At 51.0% G+C, this 17,824-nt stretch overlaps 9 protein-coding genes across 9 annotated transcripts; 7 read left to right on the plus strand and 2 right to left on the minus strand.

Moving 5' to 3' along the window:
• Positions 1-573: 573 nt before the first annotated feature.
• On the plus strand, positions 574-1,411 carry BO94DRAFT_530633 (uncharacterized protein). The gene has a single exon (XM_025610710.1). The coding sequence runs from the start codon at positions 725-727 to the stop codon at positions 1,262-1,264; it is 540 nt and encodes a 179-aa protein (XP_025472654.1). The 5' UTR covers positions 574-724; the 3' UTR covers positions 1,265-1,411.
• A 167-nt stretch (positions 1,412-1,578) lies between these two features.
• On the plus strand, positions 1,579-3,049 carry BO94DRAFT_139966 (WD40 repeat domain-containing protein). Its single transcript, XM_025605720.1, has 2 exons — positions 1,579-1,939; positions 1,985-3,049. The coding sequence occupies exons 1-2, from the start codon at positions 1,683-1,685 to the stop codon at positions 3,030-3,032; spliced, it is 1,305 nt and encodes a 434-aa protein (XP_025472655.1). The 5' UTR covers positions 1,579-1,682; the 3' UTR covers positions 3,033-3,049.
• dbp7 (putative ATP-dependent RNA helicase) lies at positions 3,000-5,469 on the minus strand. Its single transcript, XM_025610711.1, has one exon. It carries the CDS (start codon positions 5,398-5,400, stop codon positions 3,067-3,069), a length of 2,334 nt encoding a protein of 777 aa, XP_025472656.1. The 5' UTR covers positions 5,401-5,469; the 3' UTR covers positions 3,000-3,066.
• Positions 5,470-5,626: 157 nt separating this feature from the next.
• On the minus strand, positions 5,627-7,145 carry BO94DRAFT_507295 (pantoate--beta-alanine ligase PAN6). Its single transcript, XM_025609605.1, has 2 exons — positions 6,891-7,145; positions 5,627-6,819 (listed from the first exon to the last, which is right to left on the minus strand). The coding sequence occupies exons 1-2, from the start codon at positions 7,006-7,008 to the stop codon at positions 5,750-5,752; spliced, it is 1,188 nt and encodes a 395-aa protein (XP_025472657.1). The 5' UTR covers positions 7,009-7,145; the 3' UTR covers positions 5,627-5,749.
• Positions 7,146-7,312: 167 nt separating this feature from the next.
• BO94DRAFT_530636 (lysophospholipid acyltransferase family protein) lies at positions 7,313-10,515 on the plus strand. Its single transcript, XM_025610712.1, has 8 exons — positions 7,313-8,041; positions 8,087-8,305; positions 8,353-8,608; positions 8,657-9,335; positions 9,384-9,695; positions 9,740-9,993; positions 10,043-10,276; positions 10,332-10,515. The coding sequence occupies exons 1-7, from the start codon at positions 7,492-7,494 to the stop codon at positions 10,209-10,211; spliced, it is 2,439 nt and encodes an 812-aa protein (XP_025472658.1). The 5' UTR covers positions 7,313-7,491; the 3' UTR covers positions 10,212-10,276; positions 10,332-10,515.
• Positions 10,516-10,987: 472 nt separating this feature from the next.
• On the plus strand, positions 10,988-11,782 carry BO94DRAFT_600738 (uncharacterized protein; the record flags this gene model as incomplete). Its single annotated transcript, XM_025616353.1, has 1 exon — positions 10,988-11,782. A coding segment is annotated over one exon (795 nt), but the record flags the coding sequence as incomplete, so codon positions are not given.
• Positions 11,783-12,747: 965 nt separating this feature from the next.
• BO94DRAFT_571409 (class I SAM-dependent methyltransferase) lies at positions 12,748-13,765 on the plus strand (the record flags this gene model as incomplete). The annotated part of the gene is made up of 4 exons (XM_025614865.1): positions 12,748-12,803; positions 12,859-12,969; positions 13,024-13,274; positions 13,332-13,765. The coding sequence occupies exons 1-4, from the start codon at positions 12,754-12,756 to the stop codon at positions 13,763-13,765; spliced, it is 846 nt and encodes a 281-aa protein (XP_025472660.1). The 5' UTR covers positions 12,748-12,753.
• An 877-nt stretch (positions 13,766-14,642) lies between these two features.
• BO94DRAFT_562497 (O-methyltransferase) lies at positions 14,643-16,095 on the plus strand (the record flags this gene model as incomplete). Its single annotated transcript, XM_025614290.1, has 4 exons — positions 14,643-14,885; positions 14,945-15,463; positions 15,490-15,516; positions 15,565-16,095. 4 exons carry the CDS (start codon positions 14,643-14,645, stop codon positions 16,093-16,095), a joined length of 1,320 nt encoding a protein of 439 aa, XP_025472661.1.
• A 320-nt stretch (positions 16,096-16,415) lies between these two features.
• BO94DRAFT_455431 (dioxygenase) lies at positions 16,416-17,733 on the plus strand (the record flags this gene model as incomplete). The annotated part of the gene is made up of 3 exons (XM_025607657.1): positions 16,416-16,603; positions 16,666-16,939; positions 16,990-17,733. 3 exons carry the CDS (start codon positions 16,416-16,418, stop codon positions 17,731-17,733), a joined length of 1,206 nt encoding a protein of 401 aa, XP_025472662.1.
• Between the last annotated feature and the right edge of the window lie 91 nt (positions 17,734-17,824).

Here is a 17,824-nt window from a genome sequence, read left to right on the forward strand (position 1 = left end):
GACTAGGCTGATCGTCGTAGGGGTTTCCACAAAATCCATACAGGTTCATACCAGCATACGGCTCTTCAAAACGTAGGGATATCATGTAATACGCGGAATGAGATGCATGAGTACTACCACGGTGATCTGTATTCCCACAGAATGGCTCTACTGACGATGACCGACTGCAGTAGCTCTCGCACCGGCCGACGTAATTGTGGGCACAGACTTTGATGAGGCGCGGTTGAGTGTGGTCCAGCGCCTCCTGCCAGATCTTGAGGTGTAGCTCTGGATAAAGGCGGCGAAACTGTGGGAATCTCATTTGAGATGATGATGTGTAACTGGAACGCTTACAGTAGCCACGCCGAATGAGTGTGGGAGCAATTATGATAGTGTTGAGGTGACTCACCGACCCAATTCGAACCGAATCTTATAGATACTACGTAGTGTCAGGGGAGAGGGGGTTGCTGACAGCTTACGGGAAGACACGGAATCGCCATCTTGCTTGCGTGGCTCCACCAAGCGGGCCAATGCGTAGGCTCTATCTAAATAGGTGTCGCTGACAGCCCTAATGCATGGTGCATTTCGATGCTGCCTACATCCCTTCTCGGTCTTCTTCTTTCTAAGTCGATATCTTCCTGTCCATCCCCTTCCCAGCAATCTCAACCAGCATCATGTCAACCCCGCAATGTTTCCCCTATGATCCAGACATCGCCACGCCATTCGGCTAAATCTAGTGATTTTCATGACGGTCGACTTTTTCAGCCTCCTTCTCCAGGTCATCGGGGGCGGAGTAGCAGGGGCTGCCTTCAGCACCAACACTTCCTACTGGCCGGGCACCTATATCATGGTCGCGGGGATTATCTGGCAGCTGGTCTCGACCTGCGTCTTTACCACTCTGCTCGAGTATGTCATCTATCGGGCTATGCGCCAGATCATTGGGAACCCACCACTACGGAAGATCACTTTCGCGCTGATAATTGCTGTCACCTGCATGGTGACTCGGGGTGTATACCGCAGCATGGAGTTGATTAATGGGTGGCGGGGATATCTCTTTACCCATGAGATCTATGCGGTTATTTTGGATGCGCTGGTCATGTTCGTTGCTAACGTTATGTTGAATATCTGGAACCCGGCGGTGCTGATCAAGGAGGCGAGGGCTATGGGCGCAGAGGTGGTAGAAATAAGAGCCAGAGAAGAGCAGGATAGGAAGAAGAGAACAAGTGACGAGTATCAGCCTATGACTGAGGAGGCCGAACCAGTTTTCACCACTACTATTGAGTAATTTCTTGGTTGGGGTTCGAGGTGAAGCTGGAATGTCTAGGTCTCGTCCAAGAATATACTATAGTCAGCACCTACTTATGCGCTTATCTAGATTTCAATACCAGATAGTCATTAGTGAGAGCAAATAAAAGAAAACCTAATATCACAGAAATTTAAGAAGGAAATGTGAGTATTCTGCAAATGAATTGAAGCCGGCATACTAGGCAGGTAGTATGGCAGTGCCTTATAGTTCACCGCGGAGACATCATGAGCTGCCAAGACTGGCACCATTTCGATTCCCGTCCAGCGTCTCTCCACCATGCATCCACACACCACATCCAAACCATTTAGAGGATACGACATTCAATGAGGACACAGTTACACTGTCACTTTCACATCAAATATCCTAAATTTCCCCTCAAATTCCACACTCACAACAAATGAGCGCTCAATCCCCGCAGGTGCGGCAACCACCGGCCACTCCCACCTACATTTTACGCGGCCATGCCGCTGCCATACATGCGCTACAGATCTTCCACCAGAACTTGAGACTTGTCTCAGGTGACGCAGATGGCTGGATCGTCGTATGGGACCTAGTTTTTAAGCGTCCTCTAGCCGTATGGAAGGCCCACGATGGCGCTGTTCTCGAGGTCAAGGGATTCAGCTTCCGAAATGGTGCTGTTACGGAGGTGTTCACGTGCGTATCTCTCACCATCAATCGAACCATCTAATATTTCTACAGACATGGACGAGACCACAAGCTACGCGCCTGGAGATTTAGTATTCAAGATGAGGAGATTCTTCAGAAAACTCTCCCCGTGGATTATACCCCAACCTCATCAGCTGCCCCCCAGCCATGGCTGGTGCATTCGCTTCCAGTAAATGCGCTGAATTTCTGCGCATTCTCGATGGTCTTTCTTCCCCCGAGTAAATCAGATACCGAAAGTGGCACGCCAGAAGCACCGAGCGAGAGTAAATCGCTCTCATCTGCGCTCATCGCCGTCCCTAATGCCTTGGACTCGGGCGCAATTGATCTCTTTCATCTCCCGCAGGAAAGACGTATTTGCACCATCCCTGCAGATATGGAAACGAAAACTGGGATGGTCATGGCAGCTAACTTGGTCCTGTCTGCATCCGGGGAGTTATACGTTGCTTCTGCCTACGAGGATGGTCACGTCATGGTTCTGGGTTGTCGTGGGCCGTTGTATGAGAAGGATCTAGCGAAAAATGCTAAAACGTCTTGGAAGTGGGAGAAGTTATACGTCTGTCGGGCTCACTCACAGCCGGCACTGTCGATCCATGTCTCGCCGGCTGGTGATTACTTCTTTTCTTCATCGGCTGATGCGGTACTGGCGAAGCATCCGATTCCGGTGTTGGGTGCCGCAGGGTATCGTGAAGAAACGCCAATCAAGTCGATCAATACAAAGCATGCCGGTCAGCAGGGGGTGCGGATACGGTCTGATGGGAAGATTTTTGCGACTGCTGGGTGGGATTCCAGGGTCAGGGTTTACTCGTGCAAAACGATGAAAGAGCTTGCTGTCTTGAAGTGGCATAAAGATGGTTGCTATGCTGTGGGGTTTGCGGATGTTGCTGGTCTCGAGTCGGAAGCATCGACTGGTGAGACAACTACGCCGCAGGGTGGCGATGATAAGGTGGACACGCAGCTTACTACACGTGCGGAGTTCTCGCTCGCTACAGTGCATCGCCAAAGGAATCAAAAAGTGCAGAACACCCATTGGTTAGCGGCTGGGTCAAAGGACGGGAAAATCTCATTGTGGGATATCTATTGATTTGTCGTCAATTACTATTTACATATGTTGCCAACTAGGCAAGATTGAACTCGCTTGCACCAGCCATGTTCTCCCTCATCTTGGCTCTCATCTTCCGAGCAGCCATTTGCATGTCGGTCGGAGGAGGAGCATCATCGTCATCATCGCGACCAGCAGCCTTCCGCTTGTTTCCAGCGACTGGTTTCCGCTCGGCCTTGAAGTCCTTCTTGATATCATCCTTTCCTTGACGAAGGCCAGGCACATTGATCTTGCTTGGGCGATCACGCAGACCGAAAGCCTTTGCCAAATGTCCGAGATGAAGCTCTTTGATGTTGAACATGCTCCGCTCGTTGGCGATATGCGTGGCATAAGCTCTGATGTGAGACTGGTACGCGCGCCGGGCCATTTCAAGGTACTTCTTGTTTTCCAATGACCATCTTTCCACATCCAACTGCCACTCCGTTGCCTTCTCCTCCCAGTCGGTGTTTTGCGACTCGACGTTTCCTCCGAAACCACGCTTCAGGATGTCGTCCGCATCGGTGCGGGTCAGCGCCTTTCCACCGTCCCGGTAGCCCTTCTTGAGGATGTCGACGTAGCCCTCTTCGCAGCCCGGCATAAGGAAAAGGAGAGCACGACCATCACGACCCAGACGCGCAGTACGTCCGATTCTGTGCAGGTGGTCCTCGGCGCTGAAGGCCGGGTCATACTCCACCACTAGATCAACATTCGGCAGATCCAGACCACGAGACGCAACGTCAGTACAGATCATGACGGACGGTTCGCGGTTGCGGGCGAAGGCATTCAGGGTGGCTGTCCGGACATGCTGAGGAAGAGAACCATGTAGTCGATGCAGGGTCACGGGGTTCGAAGGGTTCGAGAAAGCCGTAGCAGGCGCGATAGTTCCATGAGCCGAAGCCTCAAGTCTCTTCCTCTTTTCCTCTGCACCCTCGTCGTCACTGTCTCCACTCTCCTCCTCTTCATCCTTCTTCTCCTCCTCCTCTCCCTGTTTCCGCGTAAAAACCTCAAAGTGAAAGTCCACCGAGTCCGCACACGACACAAACACAATGGCCTTCATGACCGACCCCTTCCTCATAAACGTCCGCTTCATGAAAGCCGTCAGCGTAACCAGCCGTAGCTTCGCCGCCACAATCGCATACGACTGCTTCAGCTGCGCCGGCACGCGGAACGCATCATCCTCGTCCTTCTTCCTGGGCTCCCCATCCTCATCCGCCGGATCCGCCTGAATATGCACCGCATCCTTCAAACTGATCTCACCCAGCTTCTGCACGGTCATCTTCAACGTCGCAGAACATAGAATAGTCGTCCTCTTCGCCGGAATGCCAGGAATCCGACTAGGCCGCTGCCGCGCATCCAATTTCTGGATGATGCCCGCCAACTCCTTCTCGAACCCCAACTCCATCAACCGATCACCCTCATCCAACACCAACCACCGCACATTACTCACATCCAACGCCTGGGTGTTTTCCAAATGATCCGCCAACCGACCAGGCGTCGCCACCAGAATATTCAACCCCTTCCTCAACCGCGCCTTCTCACTCTTCTTCTTCTCCCCTCCAATCACCGTCCCCGCCACAATCCAATGCGCACATCGCAACAACCCCTCCAACACCACCGAAATCTGCTTACACAACTCTCTCGTCGGCGCCAGCACAATCGCAAACAACCCACTATCACGCTGCACCATCCCCCCTTCCTCTCTCTGCTTCTGATCCTTCGCAATCGTCATAATCCGCTGCACCAGTGGCAACAAATACGCCATCGTCTTTCCGGATCCCGTCTCCGCCTGTATAAACGCATCACTCTCCTCCTTGAGTAATTGCGAAATACTCGCTTTCTGAATCGCCGTCGGCGCCTTCACCTCCAGCTTCGTCAATAAATGCGCCGCCAGCGGAGCCGACAGCCCCAAATTCGTAAATGTATCCAATCCATCAATCAGCGGTGCGTTTGTCGGCTTCGTCTCCTCTCTTTCCCCTTCTCCCTTTTTCTTCTCCTCTTCATCCTCATTATTCCTCGGCGCCGGATTCTTAGTAAACAGCGACGAAACAAACTGCCTTGGTCCCGTCTGCTGCTGGTGCTGGTGCTGGTGTCCGTGTCCCGGCTGTTGTGAATGTCCCCCCTCATCAACCCTCTGCCTCTTCACCGGCCGCGTACCGGTAACTTGAATTCGATTCGGATTCCGCACATTCTCATTGTTGTTATTGTTACTGTTGGCGGGTTTGTCGCCCCGCGGATGCGTCGTCCTGTGCGCTGCGATTTTCTTTGCGCTGAGTCGGTCGCGCCATGTTCCGCCTTTGACTTTCTTGGGCTCGTGGTTTAGGACGGTTGTGTCGGGGAGAGTGAAGTTGAGGAGGAGGCCGTCGTCGGCCATTTTGGATGCGTGGAAGGTAGGTGCCTGCCTGCCTGCCTGTATTGTGTTTTGGGGGGAGGAGGTATGGTATGGATGGGATGGGGGAATGCGGGACTGGAAGAAACTTTACTCCAGAGGGAAATTTTCTCGGGCCGGAATGTTTCCGAACCCTTGGTTTTTGCCCTAGTTTCTGTTTTGGGAGGGTTGGGTTGGAGGTTTAAGAGTGGAGGGATTTGGGTAGGTGGGTAGGTAATGAATGTATGACTTTTGGGTACATCTATATATAAATATCTGGTCTAGTAAATTACATCGGGTATATGTGCTTTTTGCTTTTGGGATGAGGTCCGGATCAATGGTGACCCGCCTCTATCTACACCCGCGGCTTGAAGATCAAGTTGTCGATCAAACGTACCGCAACTTGGCCATCGCCTAGGCCACAGTCCTCGCCGGGCTTCGACTCCTCCAGAGGAGCCATCTTAATGGCGCCGCTGAGAATGGCGCCCTTGGCAGGATCAATAACATCCAACTCATCTAGAGTATCCGGGTCAGCGAGCGAGATGTAATCAACCTCGTAGAGGGCTCTCTCCGCCGGGGACAAGGCTTGCTGCTCCGCCAGAATCTTCTGAGCAACACTGTTTGCCGCATCGAGAACCTCAATCCGGTTGACCTTGCCAGCGTTATACGCATCCTCCGCGGCCTTCAAAGCAGTGTAGAGCGCCAATCCCACAGCGCGTCTTCTCGCACCGAGATAGACGTTCCTGGAACTCATCGCCAACCCATCATGCTCACGAACCGTATCCCCAATCTTAATCTCGGTATCGATATAGAAATCCTTGACCAGCCGCTTAATCACAACCGTCTGCTGCACGTCCTTCTGTCCGAAATAAGCCCGATCGGCATGGACAATATTAAACAGCTTCATGCAGACGGTCGCCACGCCGCGGAAGAATACAGGCCGGGATGCACCCTCCAGTTTCCGGGAGAGTGGGGTAATAGTGACGAAGGACCCATCGCCGTCGATTTCAGACGATGGTGGGAGTGTCGGATACATGACCTTGGATGTGGGCGCGAGAATGGCGGTGATGCGACCGTTTTTGCTGTCCTGACTGGCCAGCTCGGTGTTCAATTCCTCCAGCTTGGCGACATCGCTGTCCCAGGTGCGTGGGTAGCTGGAGAGATCCTCCGTCACGCCGAATTGGGTGGGGTTCACGTAGATGCTGACGAAGACGTCGGTGTTTTCGGCAGCGGCTTGGCGGATTAGGGAGAGGTGGCCTTCGTGAAGGGCGCCCATGGTTGGGACGAGACCGACGGTCCGGTTGGAGAGGAGGAGCTGGCGACGCAGCTGGCGGAGCTGGGGGACATCGCGGAAGACTTGGAAGGAGTGTTTTTGGAGGGAGGGGGAGGCCATTGTGGTGGTATTTTTAAGGAGGGAGGTGGCGGCTGTGAGAGAGGTGGTTAGACAAACATTTCAGAGTGGGATGATATAAATATCAGAGCTTTCAGGGGCATACTAGAGAAACGCCGCGTCCAGCCGAACATGATGATGTGGTTTCTAGGAGGTTGGAGGATGCTGTCGTTGTACCGCCGGTACCTCTTTTCAGTCCCGCAGTGGAGCAGGTTGCACTGCATCTCAGACCCAATTAGCCTAGGGGGTGGTGGTTAGGAGAGACGGCGCAGCTGATGGTGTCGAGACGGTGCTCATCGCAATTTATGGCCTTGGCCGTGGACGACATGATGGTCTGACCCTCACGGGGCGTGCTGTCGACTGCAGCGTTGAGTTCATCCCTCAAGCTGCAACTCATGGAATTTCCGCGGTGCTCCCGATCAGGGCTAGCGCGCCGTTGCACGGGGACCCGTTCGACCTCACGTGAGCGGAGGCAGCACGAATCATCCGAGGCATTCTGGGGAAATACCGGGGATCGTCGTGCTTGCGATTCGCTTTGCCTCCCAGGAACCAGGCGCTGGTCGATCATGGAATCGCCTCTCGATGTTTCCCCCCTTATTTGAAGCTCTCCGATTCCGCCTCAGCAGTCAATGATCGTTGGGACCTATAAATATTCTCGAATCCATCCTCCTAAGTGATTACTAGCATTCCGTTTCCCCGCCGAGACAATGCCATCCGACAAGTCTCCGGTCGGCGAGTCCGCCCCGGATCTCGAAATCGTGGGCAACAAAGTCACCATCCACCCAAGCGGAGTTATTGGAGGGCCGGAACCTCAAGATGAACAGATTACCGAGCGCAACCTCGTCCGCCATATGGCGCGATTTCGGGAGAACCCTTTCGACTTCCTGCGGGAAGTGAGCCTCTATATGTCGGGAACCGGGTGGCGCGCCTACGACGATGTGATCGGACAACCGATATTTTACTCAGGGTTTGGGGACCGGATGAAGTCTCGAATCCTAGCGAGTCCTCTTCTACAAGGGAAAGTGAAAGAGCTTGCGGAGGCGCGGTTGGCAGTGGAAGAGAAGGATGGGCTGTTAGATGTGAACCCTGGCCCCTTGGTGGAGAAGAGAATACATCGCCGGAACGAGATAGAGCATAATCTCAAGGAAGTGGTGGATTCGATGCTAGACAACATGATTTGCAAGATGGAGAGTAAGAGGTTTATTAGAGGGGCATATTATCTGTGCACTCAGCTCCTGACGCGCGCTTATCACCAAGGTGGGGGAATTCGAGTGGTCCAGGAGACTTGTTAACAAGGTGCAGGAATCCACGTATCGAGTGAAGAAGTCCTCCGGTTAAGATCCTTTGCGGAAGATGCAGCTGCTAAGAAGCAATCTATTGTCTTCTTGCCCTGTCACAAGTCTCATGTCGACTATGTGTCGCTACAGCTTATCTGCTATCGTCTTGGAATCGGGCTTCCGGTAGTTGTGGCCGGGGAGAACCTGAATATCCCGATGCTCGGGCCTTTTCTACAGCATGCAGGTATGGTCTGATCCGCTCACAGTCTGCTGCCTTGCTGACAGGACTAGGTGCCATGTGGATTCGAAGGAGCTTCGGAAACGACCCGCTATACAATACTGTCGTACAAGCTTATATTGATACGCTCCTACAGCAAGGGTTCAACTTTGAATGCTTCATCGAGGGTGGTCGCTCCAGAACCGGAAAGCTGCTGTCGCCCAAGTTTGGTATTCTCAGCTTCATCCTCGACAGTGTGCTTTCCGGGCGCGTAGAGGACACCATCATATGCCCTGTCAGCACACAATACGACAAGGTCATTGAAACTGAGTATGTGATCGTTGGTGAGAAATTGTGAAGCAATGCTAACAGCCCTAGATCCTACATAAGCGAGCTTCTTGGTCAGCCGAAGAGGAAGGAAAACCTGGCTGATTTCCTATCGTCTTCTTCCGTGCTCTCCTTGAAGCTCGGTCGGGTGGATGTCCGGTTCCACGAGCCATGGAGCTTGAGAGAGTTCATCGCCCAGCAATTAAGTCGCATGCCTGAGCAGATCATCACCAATGGTGGACCGAAACTGAGTTACGCCGACAGAGGTCGGGTGCTACGGTCATTGGGATACAGGGTTTTGTCAGATATCAACGACGTGTCTGTGATGATGCCGACGGCACTTGTTGGTACGGTGCTTCTGACTCTTCGCGGACGAGGCGTCGGGAAAGGCGAATTGGTCCGACGTGTCGAATGGCTGTGTGAGCGTGTTCGAGCGAAAGGCGGACGGGTCGCTCACTTCTACCGCTACCCAACGGACGTCGTCGTTTACCGTGCCCTTGAAGTGTTGGGCCCGCAGATCGTGGGCGAGGTGGACGGACTAGTTGAGCCGACTTTCCTCGCCGTGGATCGCTTCCAACTTTCGTTCTATCGCAACATGACAATCCACCTGTTCATCACCGAAGCGTTGGTGTCTGCAGCAATGTACACGAGAATCAAGCAAGGCGGCGGGCCGTCTTACCAGCGCATGTCCTATCCAGATCTCGTGAACCAAGTTTCATTCCTTTCTCAGGTAAGCATACTCTCTGGTCAGCAGGGTACATCTTATTGACCATTGCAGCTTTTCCGTGGTGAATTCATCTTTCCCCCAGAGGGCTTAACGACCAACCTAGAAAAGACGCTTCGGGGACTCGAGAAAGATGATGTGATTACAGTTAGTCGAGACACCACCGGGCCCCCGCTCTTTGTCGAGCTCAGCGACGCAGAACGACAGTGTGGTCGCGAGAACTACGATTTTTACTGTTTCTTGATCTGGCCATTCATTGAAGCCTCATGGCTCGGCTCAGTATCCCTTCTGGGACTTACTCCGCCCCTGAACGGCGCAGAAGACGTCTGGATCGATCTTAACAAGGCACAAGACAGTGCCCAACTGGTAAGACCAGCAGCCCATTACGATGCAATCGACTAACGAGATAGCTCGGAAAAACTCTCTACCACCAAGGAGACCTCTCCTACTTCGAGGCCGTCAATAAAGAAACGCTCAAAAACTCCTACCAACGCTTCGCGGAGGAAGGCATCATTCAAGTCGCGAAAAGCAAGGAATCAAAAGCCACTACCATGAAATTGGCCGCCGAATGGACGCCTGAGCGGGATCCAATTACTGGAAAACTGGTTCCTCGCGGTCGTCTCTGGAATTTTACCGAACTGATCGCGCAGTCCAGACGTGAGGGGTAAGTGTCCGTCCCTTTCCACATATACACATGGTCTAATTTCTTGCAGAAAAAACCGCCGCGACGGCGCAACCGTCTCGTCGCGAGTTCTACACATGTCGGATGTTGTCGGCAGGAAATTATTCGAAGACGCATCGAGTCGCAGTCCAGCTGAGGAAGTGGATGTCTCGATCCGGCAAATGCGGCGGAAGGCGATTACGCCGAGTTCGAAGCTGTGAAACGTAAGTGGTTTCTGGGCCCCAACAAGACACCTATGGGCCTATGGCGCAATTGGTAGCGCGTAGTAAGTTCCTCTCCATCCGCTAGCGGATCAAATCAGCATCTAACAATTCAATCAGCGACTCCAGATCGTAAGGTTGTCCGATCGAGCCGGGCTGGGCTCATACCCTCTTTTTTGATCTTTTTTTTCCGAGTGCTATTTTTGCAGTCGGGGTTAATGAAGTGAAGTGAAGCGTAGCATTAAATACCCTTTGTATTGTAGTTTATTTGTCCATATCGTCGGTTTATATTGCAATACTCATACTCATCTCTGCCCCGTAGACAGGACTTTCCAACAATAGTTATTTCTTCACAAAATATCCATACCGATTGTTTTCTTCCCCCTAGTTATCCAATTTATTAATCCCACGAAGCTCGCTTTATATGTGAGACATCGATATTAGCTGCAATCACCTGCAGCTTGTTCCTTGCTTGCATGATTCCAAGTCGCTTCGCTTCCCGCAACCCGGTCCCTCTTAATCATGTTTATATCTCACCTTTTCCTCCCACACTCACCAGTAAATCAGGATATTTTCCATATCTCGCATGTGGCCTTATGATATCGTTTGTTGTTCTGCAACTCGTGAATCGGACGCGTCATCAAAGGTAGCCCTGAATGAATTCTCTTCCTCCTTTCTTGCTAAGCGATTCTCTCAGAACATAGCAAACTTGGTCCTCGATCAATCCCAGGATTAATATTTCAACAAATGAATGAAACGGGCATCTAGATCATTCCTCCATACTCAACGTCCCTCCCCAAACACACAAACCTGAGCCCGCGCCCATGTCCACCCAATCTGAGAACCCACAACCTTCTCCAACACACGATCCCTATCTAAACCACCCCGTAATCGGAACCGGCATGACGGGGATAATCCTCCAACTGGGACCAGACCGCGTCGTCAAAAAGCCCAAGAAATACCAGCCCGGACGCCTCGAACTCCGCGAAGACATGGAATACATGAACGAAATTAACCAGCAAATCCTGGAAAATGAGATCCAGATCTTCAAGCGTCTGGGCAATCATAAAGGGTTAATTCCCTGTTTTCAAACATCCCAGTATGGAATTGAGCTGGCCCTTGCGCAAGGGGATCTTGAATCCTATATAGAAACGTATCCAGAGCCTGAGGATTCTTTGAAGGTTACCTGGATATTAAGTCATATTGATACCTTTGTATATGTCCATTCTTGTAAGGTGTTTGTGGATGATATTGCCTTAAGGAATACCTTGATCTTGGGTAAAGAGGTTAAGCTGGCGGATTTCGGACAGTCGGTTTTGTTATCTCTTGATGTTGATGTTACTTCTGTGAAGGAGAATGGGTTGGATGTTAGGATTGAGATTCTTCATCTTGGTTGGATACTTTATTCGGTTTCGTCGTGGCAGGTTCATAATTATTATTTCTTCGGACCTGAGAATCATGATCTTTGTTGGCCGGAACGGGGCTCGTTTCCGGATGTTGATGGGGTTCTATGTGGAGAGATAATCGGGAAGTGTTGGAGGGGCGAGTATGTGAAGTATGGAGAGTGTTAAGTATGATGCTTACCGCTTTCTTACTAGTCTTGCTTTATGAGGTGGGAGATTTCTCACTTTCTCCTGCCTACGGAGACCAGCCCTCCTTGTTTAGTGTTATATTTATATGGAGTATTATACCCGGCTTTATGTCAGCCCAGCTCCCAGCTACCGCTGTGCTTAACTTTATATTAGACTTCCAATCCCACTTGCAAGTGACCCGGATCCAACAGGCCAATCATGACCCATCACAAGTACATTATCACAAACCAACAACCAAATACCATATGAGGAGAAATCACCCCCAAGCCCCCAGCCACTTCCCCTCCCCATCCACCTCCATCATAAACATAATCTCCACCGTCTTCACCTCCTCATCTCCCAACGCCAAGTCGGCAACAAACCTCGCCGCAATCTTATCCCCGTCCTGGGCAAAAAACAACAAAGAACTTCCCCATTTCTTGCATTTCGTCCGTAGAAAGGTGACTTTTTCCACTGCGCGCTCGAAATCAGTTCAATCACCGCCGCCGTGGAATCGGACCTAGTTGGGGTTGAGGACGCCGGTCACGTATGTGCGGGCTTTGGAGGGTGGGCCGAGGAAGATCCCGTCGAAGAGGGATTTGAATTAGGAGGGGGTGAGTTTCGGGGGTGTGCTAATTTCTGTAGGTATGTAGAGTGATCGGTATGAGCTTATGAGCAGGTTTGGGATTATTGGATCCAAGAAAGGGGGGTTCAAAGAAACGGCGATATGTCTTATTCTCTGTTAGATCCTGGGTGAGTTCTAAGTTAGGGTTTAGGAATCCCGGTTTAGGCGTCCCGGAACATAGAGGGGGTGACCGGTTAGGTTCAGTCGCGGAGACAGGCTTGCGTCATCGGATCTGATAATGGATCTGTCAGCTGGTGTTTGGTGAGGTATATATGGAGGTGATTTCCGACCTGGGTCGATTGCTTTCGTAAGATTCTGTATGATAGGTTTCAGAGCCAAAGTCGACATGTCTGCGTCGGAATATGTCTTTTCTCGGGATTATCTCGATAATAATCGGTACTATTCAGCAGATCATCACGCTGAAGGCCTCTGTCAAGGCTAATTGATATAGTATAAATCTTCAGCATTACCTCTGGGCTGAGCTGTTTGGTTATCTCCTCCATCCAGATATCCCGTTGACGAAGCCGGATCTGAAGATTGCTGATGTAGCTACCGGAACCGGGTAGGGACGCCTGTTATCTACACCTTGAGTTGTCCATGATACTGAATGTAGTAGAATTCTTCTCACGGATCTCAGTCGTCGTCTTCCTCCGACTGTACAACTGGATGCATTCGATATCTCATTCGACGCCATGCCTCCGCGGGAACTCCTTCCGCCAAATATCACTATGCATAAATGGGACGTTAAAACAGACATCCCTAAGGAATTCGAGGGTATCTACGATGTAGTGAATGTTCGACAGCTTGTTTTCGTTCTGCTGGATCATGAGGTTGAACCTGCGTTAAGGAATATGTTTAAAATGCTGAGTATGATGCGCTTGTTTGAGCGGATGTTGAAGCAAATCTAACCAAATCTAATAATAGGACCGGGAGGCTACCTCCAATGGGCAGACGTCGACGTTCACTCGATGCAAGTAAAAAATTCCAACAAAGGCAGCAGCACCACTGCGCTTGAGAAAATTGTGAAGATGACCCAGTCTGCGGACCCTAGACTTGTCGCGCATTGGATCCCGGAGCTCCCGACGTTATTTGAGAAGAGCGGTTTCATGGATATCAAGGCTGATAAGAGGAATGCACCGGGATACATGGGGTATACTCTCCATGAGTGTGTCTTGATGGTGCATGGGATGCTTTTGCAGAATACGAAGAGTGATGAAATTGCAAGGAGATTGAGGGAGCCGTTTTCTGAGGCCTTGAAGGAAACGTATGATGGGGCTTATACTGATTGGACTCGGTGGACGGTGGTTGGAAGGAAGGGGGGAAATGGATTTGTCGGGTTCAGTATGGTACCAATATGACGCGAAAGAAGCTGAATGATTCCAGGCCTAATGACATATTCAGTACATTTTTGCTTGGGATCATATGAGAAGAAAATATAATGTCTGATATATATCATCTTACCCCATTGTGTGCATGACCTTGCTTAGGATCCAAACCGACTAGAGTATTCCCAGAATATTCGTTAAATCACCCGGACAATAGAATAAGATTTCTGATGCGTGGAATCCATGTCGAGTAAGGTAGAAGAAATTCCCTGCGAGAATCCGGATAAACCTGCTGTCGCAATTAATCAGCGCATCGGACATTATGATAGTCACGCGCACACGCGAACCTGGCTCTCGTGGCTCGCTAGAGTAAACCAGTCGACGTATTATAGCTTGAAAGAATGTTCCTAACAAGCTCCGATACATCTCACCGATCTGAATGCCAAATGCGGAAGTTAGCGAGCAGATCTCGGAACCTCGTATTGAGCAAATATACGGCTGCACGGACCTCGTAAGGCGCGCCGGGGCGTATCTAGCTTGCTTAACTATTGCCGATATTTTCATCTGTTGTTGTGAGTGCTTGGCTCGTATAATCTAGTTTATGGCGTTTTCTATGAAAGGAAAGCAGTACGGAGAGGAGAAATTCTATCCAATCCTTCATCAAGGATGGCGTGTGTGGAACGATCGCAATGGCGTTACTGGAGCCCGAAGCCTTCGAAGCCTTCCCAACGATTGCCTGCCTCATGGCGGCGTAGCAGATGATTCTTTGTGGCTAGCTTTGTGTGTGTTGGGCCATCGCGAAAAGACAGTGCGAAGGCGAATATAAAAGGGCAAGTTTCCATTGCGAATCTCCTCAACATCCTCACAACTCACTGCAATCATTCAAATCCACATATCATTAGATCTTGCAATGGCCCTACAACACCAGAATTTGGAGAGCCTTGGCTCCACCATCTCAGGCCTCTCAAAGTCTCTCGCTGATCAGCTCAAATATTTGAACCAGCCAGAGCCATCCTTCGCAGCTGACGGTCCAGCGGCGTTGCCCTCCACCATCGAGGTTCAAGGCATTCGGATGAAGCTCTTGGAGGCCTTGGAAGGTCTGCATCACCTCGTCACCGGTCCAAGCGACTTCTGGTTCCAAGAGAGCATGTTTGTATGTTTGGACCTTAGATAATACTCCAGTCTTCTAAAAAGGTTGCTAACCCAAAGAAGTTGAATCATGAGCTCCTTACTTTTGACGTATTCAACAACTTCAATTTCTGGGATGCAGTTCCTCTCAATGATTCAGCCAGATATGCGGACATCGCCAAGTCAACCAATCTGCCGGAGCAGATCGTGCGGCGCTTTCTGAGGCTAGCATTCGGTATTCATGTCTTTGCTGAAGAAGCATCAGGCTCAGATCGTGTCGTGCATACAGCGGCATCCGCGCACATCGCGCGCTCCCCATTTGTGCGGTCGTTTGTTTCACACAACATGGAGGATGTCCGGCCGGCCGCCACAGTCGGCGTCGAAGCCTTGAGAAAGTGGTTCGTTGGCCACGCTGAGCCTCCCGAGGATGTTGCAACCTGCGCAGTGCCGCTGGCAACAGACAATGGCCTGCAGCGTGGTACGGATCTATGGGAATACCTAGAGACCTTTGAGCGACCTGATCAACCGAAAGGCTTCCGAGCCGAGCGGTTTGCTCAGGCGATGCAGGGGCTTCGAGAAACAAGTGGAACAATGACGGAGATGGTACTGAAGGACGATTCGACTGGGAGAGCTTGAACGAGGCAACCGTTGTCGATGTAAGTCAACATCCGAAGGAAGTGAGGTGCCATACTGACTAGGACCAGCTCGGTGGCTCTGCTGGGCATATCAGCGTCATTCTTGCAGAGAACTATCCCAAGTTGAAGCTTGTAGTGCAGGACCTCGCCGCCGCCAAGTCCGCCTTCGATGCGAATATCAAAACTTCTATGTATGAAACGCGTATTCAATTTCAGACACATGACTTCTTCCAGCAGCAGGACGTCCCAGCGGATGTCTTTTTGCTGAAGTCGGTCTTGCATGACTGGTCCGACAAATATGTTTTGCAGATTGTCCGGAACCTGCTCGGCGTTCTCCAGCCGGGAAATCATCTGCTCGTCTTTGATTTCGTGGTGCCAGCGGAATGCGACGGGGAAAACCAGTCAACGATGCCATTACCGGTGAAGAAATCTATTGCGGCCATGGACCTGCAGATGCATGTTGCTTGTAACTCCAAAGAGCGACGAGTGGAAGACTGGGCGGAGGTAATTCAACGAGCTGATACCCGGTTCAAATTGAGAGGGGCTCACCTTCCTTCTGGATCTCCTTTAGGGATCCTAGACTTTGTGTTCCAGGGATAGTTCACTATACAGATATTTTTACCTTGCAATGCGATCCATTTCACTGTGTGCTTCAATGTAGCACCCTGGTGGCCACGTGGCCAAGCGTGTCAGGCTCGTAGAGGCTTGATCAGTCTTTCCGGTTGGCCCCGATGGGACGCCTGATCTCACCCACGAGACGGGGGGCTTGAAGATGAGTCAGTTTGCTTTTGGAGCTTTCTTTGAATATCTGCCAAGTCGCAACCAACTGCTCTACGTTCCCTATGCGGAACATCTTCCGAGCATTATCTAAAATTCAGCTCCCTCGTCCCTTGGCTAAGCGTGCGACCATAAACCACATAATGTCGGGTTCTGGGTCTCATCATGTTTTAAGCTTGAGTGAACCGACCTTATCAAAGGCTTCGCCAGAGAACGCGAGTGAGAAGAGCCACTGGGTGAGAGACGCAGACGGGCAGGTGAAAGGTTTTGCAAATCCATGGGATAGTTCGCATGACTTTTCCTTCCCCGAAATTTTCAAGAGCATGATCCAGTGTGTGCTTTCTGGACCCTTGCGATTCTCACAGCGTTCAGATGACTGACACGGTCTGTCAGACACAAGTTCTTCTCTAAGAATAGCCAACGACCTGATACCACTGCATCAACGGTCTCCGTCATCGAACCAAAGTTCCTCCCAACGAGGGAAAAATCACACGTCCTGCGTGCAACATGGTTGGGGCATGCCTGTTACTTCGTGGAATTTCCCACAGGCCTACGGGTTCTCTTTGATCCCGTATTCGAAGACCGCTGCTCTCCGGTATCATGGCTAGGTCACAGGAGATTTACACCCAGACCTTGCGATATCTCTGAAATCCCCTTCATTGATTGTGTAAGTTGTTCTGTTGGCCTTCTCTTTCAGCGATAACTGATCAATGGAAGGTTATCATAAGCCACTCTCATTACGATCATCTTTCAAACCCCACCATTCTTGACATTTATAGACAACACCCCTCGGCTCTATTCTGTGTCCCAAAGGGTCTCAAGAAATGGTTCGCAGACTGCGGTATCAAGAACACCGTTGAGCTCGATTGGTGGGAGGACGTTAACCTCACCCTGCACAAGTCAACCGACGAAAGGCGTTCTGATGCCTCCACCCTACGCCCCTCAGATGACGATATCACGGCGACAATATCATGTCTCCCCTGTCAACATACGTCCGCACGGACTCCTTTCGATAAAGCAACCACGCTCTGGGCCTCTTGGGCCGTCTCCTCGGGTGGCAAGTCCGTGTACTTTGCGGGTGACACGGGTTATCGTACAGTCCCATACTTGCCTCCCGATATTGATGACTGGGGATCCGAGTTTGTACATCTACCAGTCTGTCCTGCGTTCAAAGAGATTGGCAAATTCCGAGGACCCTTTGATCTTGGGCTCATCCCGATAGGGGCGTACAAGCCACGACATGTTTTGAGTACCGTTCACTCAAACCCGTATGATTCTGTGGAGATCTTCAAGGATACGAAATGTCGGAAAGCCATTGGGGTCCATTGGGGGACCTGGGCCGTGGCGGAAGAGAATGTGATGGAACCACCGGAATTATTGAGGAAAGCGCTAGCGAAGAGCGGACTTCCTGAGACGGGTGTATTTGATGTGTGTGATATTGGCGAGAGTAGGGAGTTTTGAGAATTGAGCGGATGGTGTGCGTGTGTTTGGATCTGTCGGATTGAATGCGAAGTCGTAGTTTCTTATTTCATCCTGGATGTTCTGAGAAGGT

The sequence above is a fragment of the Aspergillus sclerotioniger genome (genome assembly GCF_003184525.1).
Source record: "Aspergillus sclerotioniger CBS 115572 chromosome Unknown BO94scaffold_2, whole genome shotgun sequence".
Lineage (NCBI taxonomy): Eukaryota > Fungi > Ascomycota > Eurotiomycetes > Eurotiales > Aspergillaceae > Aspergillus > Aspergillus sclerotioniger.

Coding starts and splice junctions, on each gene's coding strand:
- BO94DRAFT_139966 (XM_025605720.1), top strand. CDS start 1,683: ATGAGCGCTCAATCCCCGCAGGTGCGGCAACCACCGGCCACTCCCACC. Junction 1,940..1,984: donor GCTGTTACGGAGGTGTTCAC/GTGCGTATCTCT, acceptor ATATTTCTACAG/ACATGGACGAGACCACAAGC.
- BO94DRAFT_530633 (XM_025610710.1), top strand. CDS start 725: ATGACGGTCGACTTTTTCAGCCTCCTTCTCCAGGTCATCGGGGGCGGA.
- dbp7 (XM_025610711.1), bottom strand. CDS start 5,400: ATGGCCGACGACGGCCTCCTCCTCAACTTCACTCTCCCCGACACAACC.
- BO94DRAFT_507295 (XM_025609605.1), bottom strand. CDS start 7,008: ATGCAGTGCAACCTGCTCCACTGCGGGACTGAAAAGAGGTACCGGCGG. Junction 6,820..6,890: donor CTGGACGCGGCGTTTCTCTA/GTATGCCCCTGA, acceptor CCTCTCTCACAG/CCGCCACCTCCCTCCTTAAA.
- BO94DRAFT_530636 (XM_025610712.1), top strand. CDS start 7,492: ATGCCATCCGACAAGTCTCCGGTCGGCGAGTCCGCCCCGGATCTCGAA. Junction 8,042..8,086: donor GACGCGCGCTTATCACCAAG/GTGGGGGAATTC, acceptor AACAAGGTGCAG/GAATCCACGTATCGAGTGAA. Junction 8,306..8,352: donor GCCTTTTCTACAGCATGCAG/GTATGGTCTGAT, acceptor TGACAGGACTAG/GTGCCATGTGGATTCGAAGG.